This window comes from Loxodonta africana, chromosome 12 (assembly GCF_030014295.1).
Source record: "Loxodonta africana isolate mLoxAfr1 chromosome 12, mLoxAfr1.hap2, whole genome shotgun sequence".
In the NCBI taxonomy this organism is placed as follows: Eukaryota; Metazoa; Chordata; class Mammalia; order Proboscidea; family Elephantidae; genus Loxodonta; species Loxodonta africana.
In genome coordinates, this window is record NC_087353.1 from 89,040,710 (window position 1) to 89,053,294 (window position 12,585).

General features: G+C 43.7%; 1 protein-coding gene across 2 annotated transcripts in view; it reads left to right on the plus strand.

The window, feature by feature from the left end:
* The window catches only part of COL26A1 (collagen type XXVI alpha 1 chain), a 248,177-nt gene that overhangs the window by 106,426 nt on the left and 129,166 nt on the right, over positions 1-12,585 (plus strand). Inside the window, exon 3 of one of the 2 annotated variants that reach the window (XM_064295896.1) lies at positions 3,210-3,313. In XM_064295896.1, coding sequence (XP_064151966.1) covers positions 3,210-3,313 — 104 coding nt within the window. The remainder of the gene's footprint in view (positions 1-3,209; positions 3,314-12,585) is intronic. The other variant, XM_064295897.1, reaches the window with a different exon arrangement.

Here is a 12,585-nt window from a genome sequence, read left to right on the forward strand (position 1 = left end):
GCAGGTTGGGAGATCTACAGCAGGAAGAGGGTGGGGGGCTCGTCTCTCTTTCTTGCTCTTCTTGCCTTGCTTGCCAGTTGCCGAGAGTCAGAATCGACTACAGCAACTGGTTTGGGTTGTTTTTTGGTTTAGGAAAGAAGGTGGTTCAAAATTGGAAAAGGTGTATTCTAGGGTTCTATCCTTTCACCTTATTTATTCAGTCTATATGTTGAACAAATAATCCGAAAAGTTGGACGTTATGAAGAAGAACACAGCAACAGGATTAGAGGAAGACTCCTTAACAGCCTGTGATATGCAGATGACACAACCTTGCTTACTGAAAATGAAGATGACTTGAAGCACTTACCGATGAAGGTCAAAGACTACAGCCTTCAGTATGGATTACACCTGAACACAACTGGACAATAAACAACATGGTCTTTTCATTTGCTTCACATGTATGCGAAAGCTGGCCAATGAAAAAGACAGAGGTGTTGATGAAGAATATTGAATATACTGTGGACTGCCAGAAGAATGAACAAATCAGTATTAGGAGAAATACAACCAGAATGCACCCTAGAAGTGAGGATAGTGAGACTTTGGCTTGCTTGGTTTGGACAGTCATCAGGAAAGATCAACGGCTAGAAAAGGACATTGTGGTTGGTAAAGTAGAGGGTCAGCAAAAACAAGGGAAACACTCAATGAGATGGATTGACACACTAGCCACAACAATGGATTCGACATACCAATGATCATGTGTATGGCATAGCAACAGGCAACATTTTGTTCTGTTATACACAAAGTCTCCATGAGTGGGAGCCAACTTGACAGCAGCTAACAACAGGATAGGAGAATCAAAGTAAAACAAGGAGCAGGTGAGGTCTTCGTTGGCTGGTACTGTCGTAATCTGGCAATGGAACCCCTGCATGTGGCCCCTGTGAATTGCTGGCACCTTTGTGGGGTGCGTTCTGGGATCTCCCAGGCTTGGAGCATGCCCCTCCTGGGCATATCTGCCTTGCAGTCCCCTTGACTCAGGCAGGGCCTCCTATAGCTGTCTGCTCATGGTCTCCTCCTCGGCCTCTGGTATCCCAGGAGTCCTCCTTGCTGTGGGGGGTCACCTCACCTTCCAGGTGGCCTTGGGCAGAGTCCCTGTGAAGACTTCCAAGTGTTGCTTCCTTTAGGGGGTGGTGTTCCACATCTGGCTGACATTAAGTACGCACATATCGTGCCCTACCCAAACCTGCGGGGAGTCAGCCACTCCCACTTGGCTGCAGCTTGTCCCCCGTCAAGCAAGAGTCAGATTCTTAACCCCAAGCCCTTCAAACTTAAGGGACTGTGTCATGCTCTCCCCAAGGTTCTCTTGAGCTGGGGATGGGGGCCATCTTACCCCTCTTCCCTTCCTCCAAGTTTTCAAGGATTTGGCATACATTCCTCAATGAAATCCCCATTCAGCACTTTGCAACCCCCAGTGAACACTGACTTCTGTGTAGCCTGGAGGCGGTGATGAGCTAAGGCCGGCAGGGCCAGGTTCACAGACTGTGGCATCTCCTGCATGGCTGGTCCAGCCCCTCGCTTTGGGGGTGTTAAGCATCTATGGTATTGTGTTCAGCCTTTGGGACCTCTGCTGAAATGCTATGAGCAGGCAAGTTCCATTTTAGCATCCTGTTAAACAGCCATGAAGTGTGTGTGTGAATGTGTATATGAGTGTGCAAGTGTGCACGAGTGTGTTTTTATTATACAGGCAGTGTATTTGTACTGCCTTGGACCCAGCAAGTGTCCCACCAGGCCACTTGCTGTCAGGAGTGGTGATGCAGCTCTGCCGACCTCCTCCCCTCCCCATTGGGCTATCGCAGTTGCTTCCTGGGGACGGATCCACGAGTCCAAAGGCCTGGGTTTGCTTTCCAGATCTCAGTTGTGGGCACCTCTCTTGCTGACTCCTGGCTCCTCTCCTGAAGCCACAGATCACTTTTGGTTCCTGTCGGGGGTGCACACAGCTATATGCTCTTTCATGTCTCCATGGGGAGACTGGTTTGCAGGAATGCTTATGAAATATGAGTGAGAGGATTTTTTTTTTTGAGAGAAATTAATGTAACAGGATTTTTCAGATTTAGAGCAGGATTTTGGAAATTCTAGAAGTGTTTTGTATGTTTTCCTGTCAACAGTGCATCTCAAAACGTCACGCCCGCTGCTACCAATTAATTCATGATTTTTCCATTTACCGATTAAGTTGCTCCATGTCAGCGGATTTAAGTTCTGTGAAGTCATGTAGTTTTGTTTAAAGGAGGAAATTGCACAAACTTGATCAAGCAGCAAAAAGTTATAACAATGTATGTAAAGTGAAAAATACAAGCAGAATTTATACCCTTTGTGAAATGGGGTTATGTATTTTATAGTCGCTTTTTTTGGACTTGTGCAAAATAGTATCACAGCTTATTTGTGAGAAAAATTTCAAAACTGTAAGAGTGTGAAATTTTACCCACAGAATCCATGGTGTTTGCAGAGACTTTTTTATTATTGCAATGGTCCTACAATTGTATTGCAATGTTTTGTTAAAGTGTCTCTCTCTTCTACTTTGTGACTTTCTTGAGGACAGAGACTCAGTTTTATCAACCTGTGACCACAGTATAGCATGTAGTTGGCACTCAGTAAGTATTCATTGAATGAATCAACCAAAAGAAATAACGACTAGGGGAAAGGCTAAGTGTGGTTGGAAGCTGGGTATGTTCTAATAATATTTTTATTTTCCTTATTATCTTGGTCAGGAGTCCCTAGTGGCCCAAATGGCTAAGCATTCAGCTATTTGCTGAAAGGGTGGCAGTTCAAACCCACTCAGAGGTGACTCGGAAGACAGGCCTGGCGATCTGCTTCCGAAAGATCACAGCCTTGAAAATCCCATGGAGCAGTTCTTTTCTGCGCACATGGTGTCGCCATGAATTGGAATTGACTCAGTGGCAACTAACAACAACAACAACGTTGGTCAGTGTGCAAGATGTAAGTCGCCACACATTGAGAGATATAGGAGACTTATATAGAGTTATAGGGACTTTAGAATGTTCCTGACACAGAGAGGGGTGGTGACTTGCCCAGGGCCACACAGCCAGTGAGCCTGGAGCCTTGGGCTGTGCAGAGCAGCCTGTCTCAGTGAGGTGGGCTGCCTTTACAGGCGTAGGACCAGGTCTGGGGGTGAGGGAGCAAAAGCTGGTGCTCCACTGATGCTATCCTTGTGTTAGTTACAGGACTCTGATCAGACCGACGTACAGAGTGTCCTACCGCACAGTGACCGCCCTGGAGTGGAGGTGCTGCCCTGGGTTCACTGGGAGCAACTGTGATGAGGGTAAGTCCAAGGACGCTGGCCGCACCTGGGCTGTGGTGTCCCTGAGTGTGTCTACTTCACGTCCTCCCTTCCCTCCTCCTGCCAGCAAGACTCTTTCCCTCCACTGTGCTCAGTGGCTTTGAGTTCTTTCCTTTTCCCAACCAACTCCCAGCCAAATGCTCTGGACTGGCCACACTAGAGTGGGCAGGGTCACCTGGGCACTGAGGCAGGGTCCTTGTTTCTGAACTACACACACTCACCCCTGTTTGCCTTGGTTGGGTGGGAGTGGGAGAGCATCCTGAGCACTGGCCAGTGGGAGGGCTTTGATTTATAGACTGTTTTGTCCTCTTCTGGCTCAGACTCACCCAGGATCTGAGGCAGGCAGAGTCAGACATTTGGGCTCTGAGCAGAGGGAGATGGCCCACCAGCCTCAAAGCTGCATCTTTTGTAGAATGAGCCAAATGGCCAGGAGACCGGGTGGGCTGCAGCGGACAGGACTTGCTCAGCTGCCCCCTGCCCTCTGCCCTGATGGTGTGCAGAGTGGGGATAGGAGGGTGGGAGGACAGGGTGCAGCCTGGCTCTGGAGCCCAGTGGGGCCAGACCTCAGCACGCAAGTGGAGGTCATAGATACCTACAGAGCAAATCCCTGTGGCACTCACAGCCAGGGTAATAGGTCCTGCCTAAGGAACGGATTTGCTGCCGACCTTGTTCCCTACTAGAGCTGGTCTGTCTCAAAGCTCAGAGGTCATTTTGGATTCACAAATAGTAACTCTCCTCAACCTTAACTTTCTGGAAAAAAAAAAAATTACTCTCTCATTTTTTTTTATTACCTTATTGTTTTTTTCATCTTATTATATATATGTTGTTGTTTTGGGTCCCACTGAGTCAATTTTCAACTCCTAGCGACCCCACATGACAGAGTAGAACTGCTCCATATGGTTTTCTGAGCTGTGATCTTTACTGGGGCAAATTGCCACGTCTTTCTCCTGAATATGCACTAATATTCTATTCAAAATATATCAATTATATTATATGTGAATATTATATGTAATTACATAATATGTATAATGTTATATATATATACTTTGGAGCCCTGGTGGTGCAGTGTTAAAGAGCTACAGTGAGCTCTGGCTGCTAACCAGAAGATTGGCAGTTCAAATCTACCAGCTGCTCCTTGGGAACCCTATGGGGCCGTTCTACCCGGTCTTATAGTGTCGCTATGAGTTGGAGTTGACTCGACCACAATGAGTTTGGTTTTGGGTATATATACTTTTATTGTAAGCTACATAAAATCCTCTTTGGGTTATAAACAATAAAAAATTCACAACAAAAATGGCGATAAAAACATGCTTCAATGGGCCTGTGAGCCCGAGGCAGAGCTGAAAGAAGGGGTTGGAATATAAAAGGGTTAAGACAGATGCAGCCTTTCCTGTTTTACAAGATACCAAATACTGGGAGGGGGAGGGCAGCCTTGGGGGCTGGGCCACTCCTGTCGGGGGCTTCACTTGGAGAGGAGTAGAGGGATGGGGGTGGGAGATATGAGAGGAAGTCTGGCTCTCCCAGGTGGAGACATGGTTGGCAGGACCAGGTGGACTTCATGTGTGAGTGACCACACCTCATACCAGACCCCTCACTGAGGTCTGTGACCCTCAAAGCCACAGGATTTGGACCTTCTTTTCCCATTAGTTACGTGACTGTGGGGGAGGCATCTGGTCCCTGCAGAACAGAACAGAGCAGACCCTCTGTCTGCAAGAGAAGTGGTAGCTTTACCCGTAAGTAACTGACTGAGCCCTTGACAGTGATCAAGAATAAAAGGAGCAACGTTGGGATCCACCAGTGATGTGCTGGGTGGGTCCCTCTTGGACTGCCATCTTGGATGTATCTCTAGAAGCCTTCCCTCAGCATTAAGAGCACTTCCAGGCCCTTCTGTCACTCTCACAGCCCTCAGAGCTCCACCTGCCCCCCATCATTGCCTCAGCATACGTGTTTGCCTCCCCGCAAAGCCCTTCGCTGCCCTGTGTGGTTCTTCTCAGAGTAACTGGGCCTGACCCCAAGTAGGGCCCCTTTCTCTCTCTCCTGAAAACCACTACAGTCCTTGAGCTTATGTTTTTCATATCTCTTCATATTTTCTTATTGTATAAATGGGTGAATTAATACATGAAGTACAAGGCTCAAAATGTTAAAGTCATAATTATCTTACAAGTAGATAGTGAACATGTGTTTTATTTAATTCATTTAATGTGGGAACTAGCAGAATGACAAAAAAACAAAGCTGATTTAAAAGAGGATACAAGAAACTGACGTATAGACACACTCACACACATACACACACACACGTAGTTTGATAGTCCTTAGGATTACCCCGCTTCTGACACCAATTGCAAGTTCGAAGGTCCCCAAGACCATCCTCAAGTTTGATAGCTTGCATGCACAGCTGCATTCATTGTAGCCTTGTTCACAATAGCAAAAAGATGGACCTAGATGCCCATCAACAGATGAATGGATAAACAAACTGTGGTACCTACACACAATGGAGTACTACACAGTGATAAAGAATAATGATGAATCTGTGAAGCATCTCACAGCATGGATGAAGGCAGTCACGGATAGCGTTAACTTCTTCCAGTAGCTATCTAGGACAACGAGCATGAAGCATTGCCAACCAGGGAAGCTCACCCAAGCCAGAGTTTCATTGGGGTTCAGTCATGTAGACATGGTTGACTGCTTGTGAGGCTGATCTCAGTTTCTCCCCCAGAGGTTTGAACAGATACCATGTGGCCCAAAAACTCCACCATAAATTACATTGCTAGTGTACTCTACCTGGTATGGCCCAGGGCCTCCAGGTAAAGACGTTCTTATCAAGCAGGACATTCCAAGGGTATAGACCTCTCTTCGATGGCAATGGGTTTTTTTTTTTTTTTTTTGTTAAGGTAAGGTTAATCCTTTACCATGTGATTGGTCAATCAATTGATTTATGGATAGATAGAAATAGGTAGATATACATAGAGATAGGTATAGATAGATAGGTAGATATAGACATAGGGTAGCTACAGATAGGTATAGATCTATAGGTAAATTCTTGAAATAAAATCACTAAATTAGATCCTACTGGACAGTACAGGAAACCCTGGTGGCATAGTAGTTAAGTGCTACGGCTACTAACCAAGAGGTTGGCAGTTCGAATCCACCAGGCGCTCCTTGGAAACTCGATCGGGCAGTTCTACTCTGCCCTATAGGGGCACTATGAGTTGGAATTGACTCGATGGCAGTGGGTTTGGTTTTGGGTTTTTGGACAATACAAGCAAAACCTTTGGACTTAGCCATTCTCCTGAACAGAAATTGTTTGCGTCTTACCAGTTTTATATAAGTTCCCATCCAAGTTTGCAGAACCTGGGTGCTATTTATAGTAAATGATAATTCACACAAAGTGACATTCTCCTAGGATGTCAAATGACACTTAGGTGAGCTTGTTACATGGTGCCTGGCATGACATTAAAAAGTCAAGCGATCACCTTTTTGCCCCACTTTCAAGTTTTGGATAATCCTTTCAGACTAAAGGAATGAAGCCCAGCAGCTTACTCACAGTGGCCAGCAGACCGGGGAAGAGCAGTCACTACTGTCCTTGAGGTTCTGCCTATCAGGACAGGAATAGGGCTGTGGGTCCACCCTTTTTGGTTAGTGGAGGCAGGTCTCAGAGGAGGGGGACAGGTGACTGTGAGCTGGTCGAATGCCCCCAAAGGTGTCAACCCCCGAGGCCTTGGCCTCTCACCTCTTACCTGATAAACCACGTCCGCATCCATTCTCTCGGTCTCCTGGACTAATTAATAAGAGTTGTCGGCACCTTGCTGTCAGCCCCAGAGCCTCTGCCTACCCCTGCCCTGTGGATGGACCTTCCCGGGCTCACCCACCTTGCTTGGGATATGTCTCCCCCTCAGGCCCAGGAGACTGCTTGACCTTTTCAGAGAAGTCTCAGAGGGTCGAGTGGCCTCTTCCCTACCGTGAGCATGAGGGTTTTGAACTCCGCAAAGAGGAATTGGCAATTGAGGAATTCCTGGGAGTGTTGGGCCTGGGTTGCAGTTAGGTCTGGCTCCTGAAAGCCCTTGTAAAGATTTTACATTCTCGAATATGAAACAATAAAGGGAGCAGGCTAAATAAAGGCCTGGTCCATGACTTTAGACACATTCCTAAGATGGTTGTGGTGGCTCCTGCCTGTGAATTCCCATTCGGTTCTCATTCCGTCTCTCTGGAAACATGGCGAGGTCAGTGGGGTGCTACTCAATGGGTTTTGTTTTGTCTCAGATGAGGTACCCCTGGAGAAGTTTCTTTTTCTTTGGTTGTGTCTGGCCTTCCTTCCAGGTCAGTTTTATGACTTGGGGCTTGTGACAGCCTGGGGGTGGGGTGGGGTGGGCGCTGGTCTCCCAGGCCTTCTCTCTCTGTGCTTGCTCCTGTCTGTGTCTCCTCAGGCCTGCTCCCACCGCCCCCCTCCCTCTCCTGGCACCTCAGGAGCGCGGCTCTGAGGCTTGGGGGTCCTTGCCTTCATGTTGTCAGTTGCTGTAGAGTCAGTTCTGACTCGTGGTGACCCCGTGGGAGAGATGTCTATAAATCTAAAAATCTAGATTTGTAACTCTGTCTGTACAATTAGAAATATTTTTTTTTCTTATTACAAAAGCAAGTAAATGTTCGGTGTAGAAGAAGTGGAACTATCCAGAATTCCAACTCTCACGGTAAACTCTGGTCTTACTTTGGTGAAAAGTCTCCCGTCCTTTTTTCCTGCCTACATGTTGGTTGTACTGTACATGCTGTTTGGTAAACTTCTTTTTCACATAACTTATTGTGAACATCTTTATCAATAGATAGGCTTCTCCAATATTGTTCTAGTGGCTGTAGAATTTGGCTACACACATAATTTATTAACTCAAAAAAAAAAAACTATTTGCTGTTGCGTCTGACTCATAGTGACCCTATAGGACAGAGCAGAATTGCCCCATAGGGTTTCCAAGGAGTGGCTGGTGGATTAGAGCTGCCATAGCATAAGCTTTTATACACCATCAGGGCTTCTTATTAACTAAATGCCTACCAGAAAAAACCAGCCACTTGCTGTTGAGTTGACTCCGACTCATGGCAACCCCATGCATGTCGGAGTAAAACTGTGCTCCATAAGATTTCCAATGGCTGGTTTTTCAGAATTAGATCCAAGGCACCTCTGGGTAGATTCAAACCTCCAACCTTTCGGTTAGTAGCGAACGTGTTAACTGTTTTCATCACTCTGGCACTCCAAACCCCTACTACTGGATATTTAAATTGCTTCCACGTTTTAATTAAATTTTAACTAAGATTGTTTTTGTTTTTGTTTTTTTCTTTCTTTCTTTAAACTGAGGTGAAATTTACATACACTGAAATGCACAAATCTTAAGTGTACAATTTGGTGAGTTTTGATAAATGCGTACATATTTCCATCCGCTCCTAGAAAGTTCCCTTGTATCCCCTTTCCAGTAAATCTTCATCCTGCCTAAGTAACCACCGTTCTGATTTCTATCATCATAGATCAGTTTTACCCAGTATAGAACTTCACATGAATGGAATTATACAGCATGTTCTTTTTTGTATGGTTTCTTTCACAATGTCATCAAGATTCGTCCATGTCATTACACGTGCATTAGTAGTTTATTCTTTTGTATTGCTGGATATTATTCCATTGTATAAATAACCATGATTTTATCCATTCTCCTGTGGATAGATATTTGGGTGGTTTCTAGTTTGGGGCTTTATGAATAGAGCTTCTATTAATGTCTCGTGTATGTCTTTCTGTGGGCGTATGCTTTTATTTATCTTGAGTAAATCCTTAGGGGTGGAGTTGCTAGGTTGTGATGTATGTTTAACTTTTATAAGAGTCACATTTTTTCAAAAAGTGGTTTTACCATTTTACACCTTCCCCAGCAAGATAGGTTCCGGTTGTTCCACGTCCTTGCCAACATTTGGTGGTGTCAGTCATTTTAGTGTTAGCCATTTGAGTGGGTCTGAAATGGTATCTCATTGTGATTTTAATTTGCATTTCCCTGATGACAGTGATGTTGAGCATCTTTTCATATGTCTGTTTGACATGCTTACAAGCCATTCTTATATCTTCTTTTGTGAATTGTCTGTTGAAGACTTTCGCCAGTTTTTAACTGTTGCATTAGGTGCCATCAAGTCTGTTCTGACTCATAGCGACCCTGTGTACGACAGAATAAAACATTGCCTAGTCCTGCACCATCCTCACAATTGCAGCCACTGTGTCAATCTATCTCCTTGAGGGTCTTCTTTTTTGCTGACCCACTACTTTACCAAGCATGATGTCCTTCTCCAGGGTCTGGTCGGTCCTGATAACATGTCCAAAGTATGTGAGACGAAGTCTTGCCATCCTTGCATCTAATGAGCATTCTGGCTGTACTGATCTGTGTGTTCTTCTGACAGTCCATGGTATATTCAATATTCTTCGCCAACACCATAATTCAAAGGCATCAATTCTTCGGTCTTCCTTATTCATTGTCTAGCTTTCACATGCATAAGAGGCGATTGAAAACACCATGGCTTGGGTCAGGAGCATCTTAGTCCTTAAAGTGACATCTTTGCTTTTTAACATTTTAAAGAGATCTTTTGCAGCAGATTTGCCCAGTGCAATGCTTTGTTTGATTTCTTGACTGCTGCTTCCATGGGCATTGATTGTGCATCCAAGTAAAATGAAATATTTGAAAGCTTCAGTATTTTCTCCATTTGTCACGATGGTACTTGTTGGTCCAGCTGTGAGGATTTTTGTTTTCTTTTTGTTGAGGTGTAATCCATACTGAAGACTGTGGTCTTTGATCTTCATCCGTAAGTGCTTCAAGTCCTCTTCACTTTCAGCAGACAAAGTTGTGTCATCTGCATATCGCAGATTGTTAATGAGTCTTTCTCCAATCCTGATACCTCGTCCTTCTTCATATAGTCCAGCTTCTGGAATTATTTGCCCAGGATAAAGATTGAATAAATATGGTGAAAAGATACAACCCTGATGCACACCTTTCTTGACTTTAAACTGCAAAGTATCCCCTTATTCTGTTCGAACAACTGCCTCTTGGTCTATGTACAGGTTCCACATGAGCACAATTAATTGTTCTGGAATTCCCATTCTTCAAAATGTTATCCGTAATTTGTTATGATCCACACAGTCAAATGCCTTTGCATAGTCAATAAAACACAAGTAAGCTTCTTTCTGATAGTCTCTGCTTTCAGCCGAGATCCATCTGACATCAGCAATGATAACCCTCCTTCCAAGTCCTCTTCTGAAGTCCAGCTTGAATTCTGGCAGTTCCCTGTCAATGCACCACTGCAACCATTTTTTAATTATTTTTAATTAGGTTCAAATTTATGAGAAACAGCCAAACTGTTTTCCAAAGAGTCTGTACCATTTTACATTCCCGCAAGCAAAATATGTTTGAGTATTAATTGTTCTACATCCTTGCCAACATTTGGTGGTGTTAGTCTTTTTAATTTTAGCTGTTCTAGTGGGTATAAGGAAACCCTGGTGGCGTAGTGGTTAAGAGCTATGTTTGCTAACCGAAAGGCCAGCGGTTCAAATCCACCAGGTGGTCCTTGGAAACTCCATGGGACAGTTCTACTCTGTCCTGTAGGGTCACTTTGAGTTGGAATCGACTTGACAGCAGCGGGTTGGTCGGGTTCAGTAGTGGGTATAAGGAAACCCTGGTGGCATAGTGGTTAAGAGCTACGGCTGCTAACCAAAAAGTCAGCAGTTCGAACCCACAAATGCACTCCTTCGAAACCCTGTGGGGCAGTTCTCCTCTGTCCTATAGGGTTGCTATGAGTTGGAATCAACTCCACGGCAGTGGGTTTTTTTTTTTTTAATATCAGTAATATATGAGAATTCCAGTTCTACATTCCTGGCTAGTACTGTAAAGAAAACCAAACCAAACTCATTGCCATGGAGTCAATTCTGACTCATAGCGACCCTATAGGCTAGTACTGTAAAAAAACTAAAGTACTGTAAAAATGTAGTGGGTATAAAATGGCATGTAACTGTGATTTTAATTTGTGTTTCTAAGGTGATTATGTTTTCTTCTAGAAACTTTATAGTTTTAGTTTCTATGTGTGATGGGAAGTATGGATTGAAGTTCTTTTTTTTTTTTTCTTTATGTGGATATCTGGGTGTTCCAGCACCATTTGTAAAAAAGGCTTTCCTATTTACATTTAATATCCATGTTACCTTTGTTGCAAAATCAATTGAATTTCCAAATGTAGGTCTATTTTTGGACTCTTTATGCAGTTCCATCGATCTATTTGTCAGTTGTTATATCAGTACCTCACTACCTTGATTACAGTAGTTTTATAGTAAGTCTTGAAGACATGTAATGTAAATTTTTTCAACTATTTATTTCTTTTTTGAGACTGCTTTGACTCCTCTGAAAACCCTGGTGGGCATAGTGGTTAAGAGTATAGCTGCTAACCTAAAGGTCGGCAGTTCAAATCCACCAGGTGCTCCTTGGAAACTCTATGAGGCAGTTCTACTCTGTCCCATAGGGTCTCTATGAGTTGGAATCAACTCGACAGCAAGGGGTTTGTTTTTGTTTTGTTTTTTAATATCAGTAAGGTATGAGAATTCCAGTTGTTCTACATTCCTAGCTAGTATTTGCACTGCCAGAATTTTTAATTGTAGCCATTCTAATAGGTATATAGTGGTATCTTATGGTTATAATTAGCATTTCCCTGAGAGCTAATCATGTTAAACACCTTTTCATGTGTTTATTGTGTTACAAATACATGTGTGTTTATAAATTTTCTGTTTAGGTCTTTTACCCATTCAACTTTTTTTTTTTTGATCTTCTTACTAAGGAATTGTAAGAGTTCTTTGTATATCTGAATGGAAGTGTTTCGTCAAGTATCTGTATATCGTGAATATTTTCTCCCAGTCTGTGCCTTGCCTTTTGTCTCCTGAACAATTTTTTTGTTCAGAGAGAAGAAGCTTTTTTCTGAGAAGACTCATATTTCATTTTGGTAAAGTCCAAGTTACCATTTTTTCTTCTACGTCTCTGTTTTTTTTGTGCCCTATCTAAGCAATCCTTGTCCAGGGTCATAAAATTTTCTTTTATGTTTTCTTGTAAAAGTTTTCTAGTTTCATCTTTTATATTTTGGTCTATTATTCATGATTCACTTATGGTTAGGTTTTAGTCTGGTATGAGGTAAGGATCTAGATTTATTTGTTCCCATAAACCTATCCAGCACCATTTGTTGAAAAGATTCCTTTCCTGCTGATTGACTGT